Source organism: Periplaneta americana, chromosome 14, assembly GCF_040183065.1.
Source record: "Periplaneta americana isolate PAMFEO1 chromosome 14, P.americana_PAMFEO1_priV1, whole genome shotgun sequence".
Classification (NCBI taxonomy): Eukaryota; Metazoa; Arthropoda; class Insecta; order Blattodea; family Blattidae; genus Periplaneta; species Periplaneta americana.
Window position 1 is genome coordinate 135,190,003 of NC_091130.1, and position 12,747 is coordinate 135,202,749.

General features: G+C 34.5%; 1 protein-coding gene across 1 annotated transcript in view; it reads right to left on the reverse strand.

Annotated features, from left to right (window-relative positions):
* Positions 1-282: 282 nt before the first annotated feature.
* LOC138713747 (putative sodium-coupled neutral amino acid transporter 10) overlaps positions 283-12,747 on the reverse strand; it is a 37,543-nt gene continuing 25,078 nt past the window's right edge. The window contains exons 10-12 of the mRNA XM_069846120.1: positions 11,737-11,981; positions 7,383-8,172; positions 283-2,101 (exon numbers count right to left, since the gene is read on the reverse strand). Coding sequence (XP_069702221.1) covers positions 1,005-2,101; positions 7,383-8,172; positions 11,737-11,981 — 2,132 coding nt within the window. The 3' untranslated portion in view covers positions 283-1,004. The remainder of the gene's footprint in view (positions 2,102-7,382; positions 8,173-11,736; positions 11,982-12,747) is intronic.

The following is a 12,747-nucleotide window of genomic DNA, read 5'->3' on the forward strand; positions in this document are numbered from 1 at the left end:
AGCTACAACACCCTCCCATACTGGAGAACAAGAGATTAATTGCTTTGTTGTCAAGAACTCAGCATTAGTTAACATTTCCGTAAGCTGATGAGGTGATTGACTGCGACTAGAAAGCAATATCTAAGCGAAACCTGTTTGCTGGCGTGCCTAAACATATGATTTAAGTTGTGTAATTTGTTTCAAGTTCTTATGATATAAATTTGTCTATTATTATTATTATTATTATTATTATTATTATTATTATTATTATTATTATTATTATTATTTAATGTACTCAAATGTAACAACCATAAACAATCTACCAGGAAATATGGACAGTATTTAAGTTTATTTGATTTACAACATTTTCCTTCTGGATTGACATACAACGTTTTTCTACTGTAAATGTTCAAAAAGTTTTGTTATTTGAAAGGTGAAGCCAACACATATATATAAATGGTGTGAATACTTACTGAAGTATTAATACACTGTCATATTTTGTAATATTTAACAATGTTAATATGGAATAAACATATTTTTAATTTTCTGACAAACTGTAAAAACTGACTTACAATGTTATTCTAGGCAGCCATTCAATTAAATGCATAAAACAAATTAATTTCTATCCCGTATTTTACATAAAACTTAAATCCAGGTATGCTATTACAATTTTTATGTGTAGGTTACATATTGGTAACCCTTAGCACTAATGGTAATAAAATGTCTTCGTGCTTCTTAGGTATTTAGACTAGTAACAATCACATTTCTTTTGCACACTAGGCCTACTCACTCACCACTGATCACTCAAAATTCAAACAAATTCTAAAATTCAGAACTCTCAGTCCTTACATCATTCTTATTAACACCAATATTACCATTTAATGTAGGAACTGTAATAAAATTTGACTTTCCATAATTTTGAAAGAAAAAACATAACAAAAACATAAGAAAAAACATACCTCCACTGATCCACAAGGTTCGTGACTAAATGTCTTTGTTGAGCAAGCTATAGAACGTTCACATGTTCAGGGATCTTTCCTGTCTTTGTTTTTATCATCTTCATGTACTTTTTGAACTGACGGAATAGATTTCAGATCCCTTGTCATTGGTTTTGCAACAACTGACACATCCTTAACTTTCATTGCAGCCTCGTTTAACAGGGATAAATCATCATCAATTTTAGGATCTGACAAATGTGAAGGTGTTTTGATGATTGAACTCACTCTAGTTACACTTTCTTGAGCATTTATTTCTGTGTCTCCAGGGTTTCTAGACTTTTCTTCAATTTTATCTTCATTAGAAGCATGTAGTGCCTGATCTTCTACAAGTCTCGTATTTGTGACAGAGATGTTAGCTATGGGTAAAGACGAATGTTTGACTACGTTTTTGGGTACTGTTTCTGCAATTTCAACAGGACTGCTTGGCTTTGATTTTGAAATTGATTCCTGTAGAGAAGAATTATGCTTATTTGAGATTAATGGAATTTCTTCCTTTTTCTGTACAAGGTTTCTATTGTCGTCACTATGTCCATTCTTAGAAAGCATTGCTAAATTCAACGTTTCTTTTTCTGTGATTTGGTTAACCTTCTTATCTACATCACAATTCTCTTGTTCGTGTTTCTGTATTATATGAGACGCCATTTGGTCATTTTCTTTTGATATTTCTTTTTCCAGTAACAGGTTTTTGTCTGAGGTTGCTGTTTCTTCCACTAAAGTATCTCGTTTCATTCTATCATGAATCTCATTATTTAAATCGTTCATTTTCGTATTACGTCCAGCATCTGCTAGTATATCTTTTTGTTTAACTTCTGAAACCGTGTCCGCTATGACATTTGTTTCATGTTTTTCTTGACTTAAATTTGCTTTCAATCCATTTTTATCATTTGCTAGTATATCTCTTCTCATAACCTTTGCCTCATCTGCTGGTATATTTTGTTTTTCACCTTGCTTAGAATCAATGGCTTTGATTTCTTTAGTATTAGTTTCACCTTGCTTATAAAGTCTTGATGCGTTGTTAAGCACTGCTAATGGGATAGGCAATGGTAACTTATTTTGTATAGGGACTGGTTCATTATATTGTCGCTGCTCTTGGTTCGCAGGATTTTGATTAACATTCCCCGCACCTGCAACAAAATGCAAATATGGTTGTGAAAGGATGGAAAATATGTATCAGACTAGGTTAACATCATTTTCGTTACATTTAAGGCCTGGTTGCAGAAAAACTGATCAGATAAGATGAATGATGGTTTGATTGGTCACCACTTCTATTTTCGTTGTAGAAAGTACAATCACTATTTGATCGGAAATCAATCTTCCATCAGATTTGATCAACATATTTTTGTTATTATTTTAATGTACCGAAGTACATATGATATTTTCCATGCAGATATTCTGTGTCATCATCTCCGTTCCATTACTCTTTCATCGTATGATGACGCAGAATATCTGCATGGAAAATATCACATGTACTTCAGTACATTAAAATAATATATATGATATGCGTAAATCACTTCGGATTTAAGACGGCGCTTATTCCGTCGGAACCCGGCCAAGAACCCAAGAGTTGGAGCTTCATCTGAGACGATTCTGATCGATTCTGGGATGGGTATCTGGTGTGGCTTAGTGGATAAAGCATCAGCATGTAGAGCTGAAAACCCGGATTCAAATCCCAGTGCCGGAGAGAATTTTTCTCCATTCCATTACTCTTTCATCATATTTTTGTTAATTAGTGACTGAACATTGATCAAGTGTATGTTGTTTATAGTGAAGTTATAGTAATTTATATAGGAAATAGTTAAAGTAGGTAGTTATATTGTTTTTAACTTTGCTCTAGAGTATGCCATTAGGAAAGTCCAGGATAACAGAGAGGGTTTGGAATTGAACGGGTTACATCAGCTGCTTGTCTATGCAGATGACGTGAATATGTTAGGAGAAAATCCACAAACGATTAGGGAAAACACGGGAATTTTATTGGAAGCAAGTAAAGAGATAGGTTTGGAAGTAAATCCCGAAAAGACAAAGTATATGATTATGTCTCGTGACGAGAATATTGTACGAAATGGAAATATAAAAACTGGAAATTTATCTTTTGAAGAGGTGGAAAAGTTCAAATATCTTGGAGCAACAGTAACAAATATACATGATACTCGGGAGGAAATTAAACACAGAATAAATATGGGAAATGCCTGTTATTATTCGGTTGAAAAGCTTTTATCATCCAGTCTGCTGTCAAAAACTCTGAAAGTTAGAATTTATAAAACAGTTATATTACCGGTTGTTCTTTATGGTTGTGAAACTTGGACTCTCACTTTGAGAGAGGAACATAGGTTAAGGGTGTTTGAGAATAAGGTGCTTAGGAAAATATTTGGGGCTAAAAGGGATGAAGTTGCAGGAAAATGGAGAAAGTTACACAACACAGAACTGCACACATTGTATTCTTCACCTAACATAATTAGGAATATTAAATCCAGACGTATAAGATGGGCAGGGCATGTAGCACGTATGGGCAAATCCAGAAATGCATATAGAATGTTAGTTGGGAGGCCGGAGGGAAAAAGACCTTTAGGGAGACCGAGACATAGACGGGAAGATAATATTAAAATGGATTTGAGGGAGGTGGGATATGATGATGGAGAATGGATTAATCTTGCTCAGGATAGGGACCAATGGCGGGCTTATGTGAGGGCGGCAATGAATCTCCGGGTTCCTTAAAAGCCAGTAAGTAAGTAAGTAGGTAGTTATATTGTTCTAAAATGACCTGATTATTCTGATGAATTTTTTTTTTCAATCAATATGAAGAAATATTCAATAAATATTCATAAGCAATATCTTATATCATATGGTGAACAACATGATTTCTGACTGGACTGAAAAATTATGTATTTTTTTCTGCTTCACCGAAACACCATCCACTTTATTTTCTATTACATTCATAAAGCTCTCTACAATGTTTAATAAGAGCCCTCTATTATTGTCAGAAAAATTTTGCTCCTCACATTCTTAGTTTGGTTCATTTCTTTTACTTTACTCTGCAGTCTATACAGATGGAATCCACCTGTTTTACCTCTACAAAAACCAACAAAACGACAAAGCATTCATTTGTTTTCTAGATCAGCACCCACTTGATACATTCGTTTCTCCCCCTAAAAGAGCATCAAAATGGCCGTGGTTGCTAAATAGTGCTGATGCCAAATGCATTTTTTTTTCAATCAGTGATTAGTAAATTGATACAAGTTGATTGGGGATTCACTTTCGTGAAATGCAGTGAACAATTAATAAATCAGACATCAACTGATCTCATTTGCATTTCTGATACCAGACCGAAGTATTATTGTAGTTTTCGAATCAAAATGAGACAAATTAAATTCTACGTTATCAATTTTATATGCAGGGTGTTCGGAAAATGTCATCCAAGAAGCACATGATTGGAACATATTTTATTTTCGGAAATAAAGATAGTTTTAATCAACACGTGGTCTAAGTATCACTCTAAAAACTCCGAACGAAGTCTGCTACACTTTCTGAAATCGTTTTCTATATTGTTAGAAGTGATTATTTAGAAAACATTTCATTGCAGGAACAATTGTTCCGTATGGTTACGAAACTTGGACTCTCACTTTGAGAGAGGAACAGAGGCTAAGAGTGTTTGAGAATAAGGTGCTTAGACAAATATTGCGGCTAAGAGGGATGAAGTTACAGGAGAATGGAGATAGTTATACAATGCAGAACTGCAAGCATTGTATTCTTCACCTGACATAATTAGGAACATTAAATCCAGACGTTTGAGATAGGCAGGGCATGTAGCACATATTGGCGAATCCAGAAAATAAATACAGTGAAACCCCGATAATACACGCCTGTTTGTTATACTATCCCGCATTATACGCTCATTTGTCTGGTCCCTTGACATCCCTAAATAAAACCATGTAAAATGTACTTTAAAGGATACTTAGAAATTTTTCCTGGACTTCTACATTTACTGCTAGCACCTACATATTCAAGGATTTGTTGAAGTCTTTGATTGGTGAATACAATAGAATAGAATGCGACCCTTGAGTACCTGCAAGACTTCTGTATTCAGAGCCTGTCCTTCTTGCTGGCAGTTTTAAATCGCATTTCAGTGAAGACTTGACGAAATGGAAGTGGTAGACATTCCAAATCCTTCTCGAAACAAACCCCTTGCCGAGGTGCCTGTGATTTGTAGATTCATTAATGTTCCTAGTAGTCAAATTACTGATGTCACTTCTGATTTAAATCGTGTGGAAAATGCAATTATTCATAGTATTAGATCAAGTGCAAGATAGAAGACAATTTTTTACTTTTTTAATAAAGGGACACTTTGATAAGACTGTGCATTTGTTCTGACATTTTCTGAAAGGAAAGAAAATAAAATAACGTTTTGTCCTGCATAATTACAGTATTTAATTCTTAAATTTCAACAAATGTTTATGCCGATTCATATCTTTGTGTTAAAATTTAAAATATCCAAAAATGACCCACTCTCGCTAATATGCGGTCCCTTTTATTACATTATTTTTATGTGGTCCCTTGTAGAGCATCTATCAAGGTTTCACTGTAGTGTGTTAGTTGGAAGGTCGGAGGGAAAAAGATCTTTGGGTAGATCGAGATGTAGATGGAAGGATATTAAAATGGGTTTGAGACAGGTGGGATATGATGGTAGGGACTGGATTAATCTTAACTTAGAAAGCATATTGTGATGATTCAGACTGTCAATGTTATAATACAATATAATAGAATATAATATTGTTTGTTTATTCAGTCATATGACAAATCAAATATTACTAAAACTAATGACACTTATTCATATTTGTAGTCATTATGTTCTATACAATGTAGATTACGAACATTTTCGCCCTTTAGGCATCATCAGGCTCTGTGTATAATATCTTATTATTAGTCCCTGTAGTAAACTACAATGATAATTTAATGAAATGAACTGTTTAAAAATTAACTATGATATGTATAAAATAATGTACAGACTTATATGCGTAAAATTAAAACAGCAGAAATAACTAAAATGCTCTCTCAATTAATATCACTCAATAAAAGAAGTGTATTCCAATGGATACCATCCCATTGTGGAATCCTGGGAAACGAGAATGCGGATGCTTTAGCAAAGAAGGGCAGCACTGCTACTTACAGACCTGTTACTAAATCTACGTATTACTCTGTGAAGAGATTTATTAAATCTACATACTTAGACTTCAACAAACAAAATTTGATAACACAATCCCAAGGGAAAAAATGGAACTCTCTGCATCATAATCCACAGTTAATTCCCGATTTACCACGAAAATCGTCTGTAGCTGCATTTAGATTGGCAACAGGCCATGATTGTTTGGCCAAACACCTGCATAGAATTGGAATATATCAGTCCCCTAACTGCCCATTGTGCAACTCAAACCAAGAAATGGATTCGGAACACCTCAAAATCTGTGCTTCATTGGCTGGTCATGATAATATCTTTGAAAAATATTGGAGTGCAAGAGGTCAAATGACTTTATTGTCAAACGCCTGGCATTAGAAAACAACAACAACAAGAAAATTAAAACTGTGATTGCATTGCAATAATACATAAAATTGTGGAAACTATGAACATGTTAGTAATGTTCCTCGTTTTAAACTTCATAATACTGATGTGTGTAGATCTTGTTTCAAAGGTTCGACTTGGACGGTGAATTGCATCTGAAATATATATTATGGAATAGAAAAGAGAAAACTTCAAACGTGAAAATGTGGTCAAATTGAGTTATCAAATGTACTCACGTTTTAAACGTGTATATTTATCATTGCCATGTGAAGTAGTATTTATCTGTAATGAAACTTTAATATCAAAATATGTAAGTTTTGAAGCATGGAAGTATACCAATTATGTGAATATACTTACGAAGACATGAGACGACCTTGTTGCACTGGATTCACGACTAATGTGATGCGAGCATTGTATTGTGCTCGTGTAGAAACCTTACACAGAAGGATATCATTGTATTTTACTACAGAGACTAATAATAAGATATTATACACAGAGCCTGATAATGCCCGAGGGGCGAAAACGTTCGTAATCTACATTGTATAGAACATAATGACTACATATATAAATAAGTGTCATTAGTTTTAGTAATATTTGATTTGTCATATGACTGAATAAACAAACAATATTATATTGTATTATATTGTATTATGGATTAATCTTGCTCAAGATAGGGACCGATGGCAGGCTTATGTGAGGACAGCAATGAATCTGTGAGTTCTCTAAAAGCCATTTGTAAAAAAAGCCATCCTGCAGTGCTGTCCTTGGATGTATTTTCCGAAGACCGTACATGATACAATGACGAAATGAACTAAAATATGGAACAAATGCAGAAGTTGACTGCTAATACAAACCTCGAGCTTGCTGAAGATCTGCTACACTAACTGGCTTTTTCATCTGAGCTCCTGATTTGTTCGCATCAACAGATGCTGCATTAAATCTGTCTGGTGATAATAAATTCAATGGGCCTTGTTTCAGATACTGATTATTCAGATTTTTTGAGTTATTAACTACATTTACACCTGTTTCAGCTGCAAAATTCTTGGGTGATTCTGCCTTCCCAGACTGATGTAATGTATCTTTCTTCTCCACATTATTTTGCTCTTGAACATTATCGCTCAATGGCTTTTTTATTTCACTAGGTATATTACTTTTATTGTCCATTTTATTTGCCATTTGAGCTGCATTGTTAACTGCAGATTCTTTTTTAATGTTTTCATTTAAATTCGGAAGTACTGGTTGATTTTTAACCTCTGTGTTTACTCCAGCAGCTTCTTGATTTTTACCTGCAGGGCTCTGTGCATTGTGAGGATCGTTTCTCTGCATTGCTGCAGCTTGTTCAATCTCTTTCTTGTGCTCCTTTAATTCCTCAAGAATTTGCTTTTGTTCCTGTAAAAGTTTCTTCTGTGCTTCCTGATGTTCTTCCAGTTTTCTTAATAATTCCTCATTCTTTTTCTCGTTATCAACTTCTGCCTGTTTTTCTGCTTCAGCCAATTCCTCGTCTTCCTTTTTGATTGCATCCTGATTCACTTGTTCGCTATTTCCTTTTCCTTTAGCTTCTGGTGAAGGCATCTTTTTATCTTCTGGTGGAGATTTCTCTTTATTAACTTTCTTTTCAGTATCAGGCTGAGCAGCTTTTTCAATCTATAAATAAAGGAAAAATAAACAGTAAAATGAATTCCAAAGTCATTAACCATAAACATATAAAGGTATACCATTTTAGCCCTTATACTGCAGTATTTATCTCGAAAGGAAGAATGAGGAATTTTTCATATATTTTTTGATCCCAAACACTTCTCTGTAAACCTTAAACTGTGTAAACTCTTTTAGTCTGTAAATGATTAAAATTTTCAATATAAAGTTCTTGATCCCCCAAATGGCAATGTTTGGAATACTGTATGAGCAATTAAGCATGAGAATTTTTTTAAAGAAAAGAATTAAAATCATTTAAGACAATAATAATAATAATAATAATAATAATAATAATAATAATAATAATAATGATTTATTTAACCTGGCATTGTTAAGGCCATACGGCCTTCTCTAACACTCAACCAGGAGTAAAATTGTGTTACAAAAACACTACAAATTTACGAAGTAAACTACAATTTTACACACAAAACTGAATAAGATAATAATAATAAAATGTAAACAACAAGTAAGTAGAAATCAGACATAATATATAACATACAGAAAGAATGGAAAAAGCATAATAAAATGTGAACAGCAGGTCAAAATAAATGAGACACACAAAGTATAAAAAAATAAGACAATTATTGATAATAATAATAATAATAATAATAATAATAGTAGTAGTAGTAGTAGTAGTAGTAGTAGTAAAATAGTGCAGTACAAAGCATACAATGAATACAATATTTTTAGATATACACAGTAAGGAAAATTATGATTATATATAGCTCAACTTATCACATTATAGATATACCATTATCGGAAAATATGAAAACAAAAATATAAAATAAGTTAAATATCACTAGAACACAAAAAATATGTGAATACGTGGAAACATGCAATACAACACTTGTCATAATAGTAAGTTAGTTTGACAACTCGTCATAAGATAATTTTCTAACTTGGATTTGAAAGATTTCAATGTTTGGCAGCCCTTGACTTCAGGCGGCAGAGAGTTCCAGTGACGACAAGTAGCAACAGTGAAAGATGAGGAATACAGAGATGTGTGTGAAGTGGAATTTCTAGTGTGTTATCACGTTGTGATCGAGTATTAATATTATGATAGCGAGAGAGAGTATGAAAACGAGCGAATAAATAATAGGGGGATGAAGTGTGCGTAATTCGATATAAGAGCGAAAGTGAGTGCAGATTTCTCCTCTCATGTAACCTAAGCCACGATAACTTCTTGAAAGAAGATGAGATATGATCATAGTATCGAACATTACTAATGAAGCGGACGCATGCATTATGAACACGCTGTAGTTTATGAGCGGAATCAATCCTGAGATCACTGAACAAAACGTCGCAATAATCGAACAATTGCAACAATCTGGATGTGTTCTAGAAATTACATGACATATTAATTAAATACATAGGTTAAGGTTAATGCACTTGAGAACTATGTTAGAAGTGCCGTTTGAAAGAAAAATAATTTGTCTCTACTCGGAATAAAACTTGATGAAGGTTATAATTCGTGAGAAACTCGCCAAAAATAGAGTCAAATGGAGGAGCTTCTGAGAGCCCTATGTTCCACACAGGAACTATGGAAATTTTGATTGACTGATATAATTCATAATGCATTTTTAAGAACTATGCTGAGAACAATCAGTCTTGAGAAGATGAATGCAATGGTTTACATGAACAAAACTTGGTAAGAGCATGAACTGAAATTATGATGGATCTTGCACCTTATCCTGTCAATAAAAAATCCACTGTAATATAAATTTGATAGTACAAACTAAAAAAACAGGATGAAAACCCTATTCATTTGAAACAAATTGCGTGGGTACACATCTACATCGATGGCTACACAATTGGCAATAACTTTAATAATACGACTTACACTGGAATATTCGTATATGGTAAATTATTTTGCTCTTGTATATACGAGGCGTGTTCTTAAAGTAAGTTCCAAAGGGTGTAGTAAGTAAACGGGAAGATATTTACAAACCATTTTTGTTGCATTGTATTCTCCACACTTCAATTACTTCTCAACATAATCTCCACCATTATTGAGGCATTTATCGAGTCGTGGCACAAGTCTTTCTATCCTCTCATTGTAGAATTCGCCCACCTACAATGCGAACCACTCCCGCACTGCTGTTTTCACTTCATCGTCACCATCAAAACGTTGACCACAGAGGAACTACTTGAGGTGCAGGAAGAGATGAAAGTCACTCGGATCCAAATCCGGGCTGTAGGGGGGATGGTCAATTTGTTCCCAGCCAAATTTCGAGATGAGATTTTGGGTGTCATGAGCTGTGTGTGACCATCTCCTCACCATTCTATCACTAATGGCATCATCACCATACACCTCACAAAGTTGACGATGAATGTCAGTTGATTTGATGTTTCTCGCATTCAAGAAACGGATAACAGACCGCATCTCACAGTCGGCAGTGTGCTCGATCACTTTGAACATTTCAACTGATCACAACTAACCACACACACGGACTGAAGCTCTGAAACTGCATGCACAGCTTGCCTGAAGACTGAAGATGAAAACACGCAGGGGCGATTTCTCGGTGCATGCTATGCTTGCTGCGCAAGCCCAATATTTTCGTAGAATGTGTATTTCTCAAAATGGCATTACGTACATTAAAATTTATTTTGATTTTTGGAATACTGTATAGGCGTAATACCATCCACAGGTTGCACACCGCAAGTACTGCAACACTTGCTCGTTTCTCGGAGCTACAGGAAAGACGTGGAAACAGTGAGAATATGATGCATGCGCAAGTGCCTTCCTCCTTAGTCCGTCCTAGGCGCACATGCTTCTGTTATGTGTTGTTTGAAGCTCTGGTCCGAGAGCTACACCAACAACTATTTAACGTTACACAGAGCAGTATTGACAGCGGGAATGTGCTGTGATTTGCGAGTGCAATGTAATTGTATGAGCGGAATGCATATGTTAGCTGCTGCATGTATTATTAATTCTTAAACATTATTTGGAATTGTGTGTCATTGAAACCTTATTATTAAATCCATTTTCCCGAAGGACTATTCAAGAGAAGACGACATTATAGAGAATATGTGCGCTCGTTCAGTGCAGCTCAATACAACAATATGCATTGGTTGGCAGGGTCGAAAAAAACTGAATAAACTGTTTTGTTGGCCATGTTTGTTATATTATATCGAACTTCTACATCTGATAAGCGAATATGATCCATGACTCATAATGATTTCATAATTATAAAATAAATTATTTATGTGGGTCTCATTATTTTTATTAATTATGAATTATTATATCCTCCCATTTTCCCCTATGAATAAAAGAGCAAGCCTAACTTTCGTGACTAGCATTCGCCCCCGAAAACATGCATGCACAAAACAACGATTGCAGCGATGCGACGGCTATAATTGAAAACGGAACTTACTTTAAGAACACGCCTCATATTTCGGTCAAAATTCAACTGACTTTGATGGAGAACCTGAGACAATCAAATAGATGTGTGGCCATAAGTTCAGAAAATTAAATCTATCTAGTCATGACCTTTTCACTAAACCGGTCATACAAACCTGCTTATTATTCTGTATTAATTTATCTGCTTCCTTTTTCTCTGCCTTCTTCTCAACTGGAGGTACTGATGGCACAACAGGTGGAATATTATCTGCAGGAGGTTCAACAGGCACTGGAGGTTCTTGTCGAACATCTGGTATCTTATCGGGTTCTTTCTGTTCTAATTTCGGAACATCCTGTGCCCCTTTTGTATCACCACCTGGTAGTTCTTGCTTGGATTCAACAACTTTATCGTTCACTTTTGCTATAAGTAAAAAGAATTATATTGTAAAACATACATATTTCTTCTGCAATATTTTATTAACTGCTTCATTAAACAAGAATTTTTTATGAATTAAGACAGAAAATAAGATTTCTCACAAACACTGAAGATGTGAAGGAATCGTCTTCCACGATCTGACTCAGAACAAATTCACAAAAAAATTCTCTGGTCTTTATCTCACTGACATCTCTCGGCAATCAACCAAATAAAACTTCAGGACACCACCTCCACAATGATATGTCCAGTGGCACTTTAAGTTGTTATGTTGCCGAAATATAGTCTTTCAAAGTTGAGGTATTCTCACAGTATACTATATACAGTCACGAAGCTTGGGGTGATTTTTTGCAAATCTCGCGATAGTTGTAGCAGTTTGGAGCGCTGTGAACACTAGGAACAATAGACTGTGCCACAGCCATCGTGATCTAATACAGGCCGTAAGACAGAACATGTAACTTGCTTAACCCGGCAGCGTTTCAACCAAGTAAATTAGTTGGAATACATAAACAGTAACATATGTTTCTCTAAAATGTAGTGTAATTCCATTAATAAAATTTAAAACAATGATTATGAGACACTTCAGACATAATTTACTTGCGAGTTAAGATGTAATATTATTTATGGTGTGAAAATTACGTTGTTCGCATGTGTAATACCTGCCTTTATTTCGATTAAATATTGCGAAATTCTTGTACATTCATTTATGCACGATTCAACAATTTTCAATTGCAACGCACGGATATTTAGATAT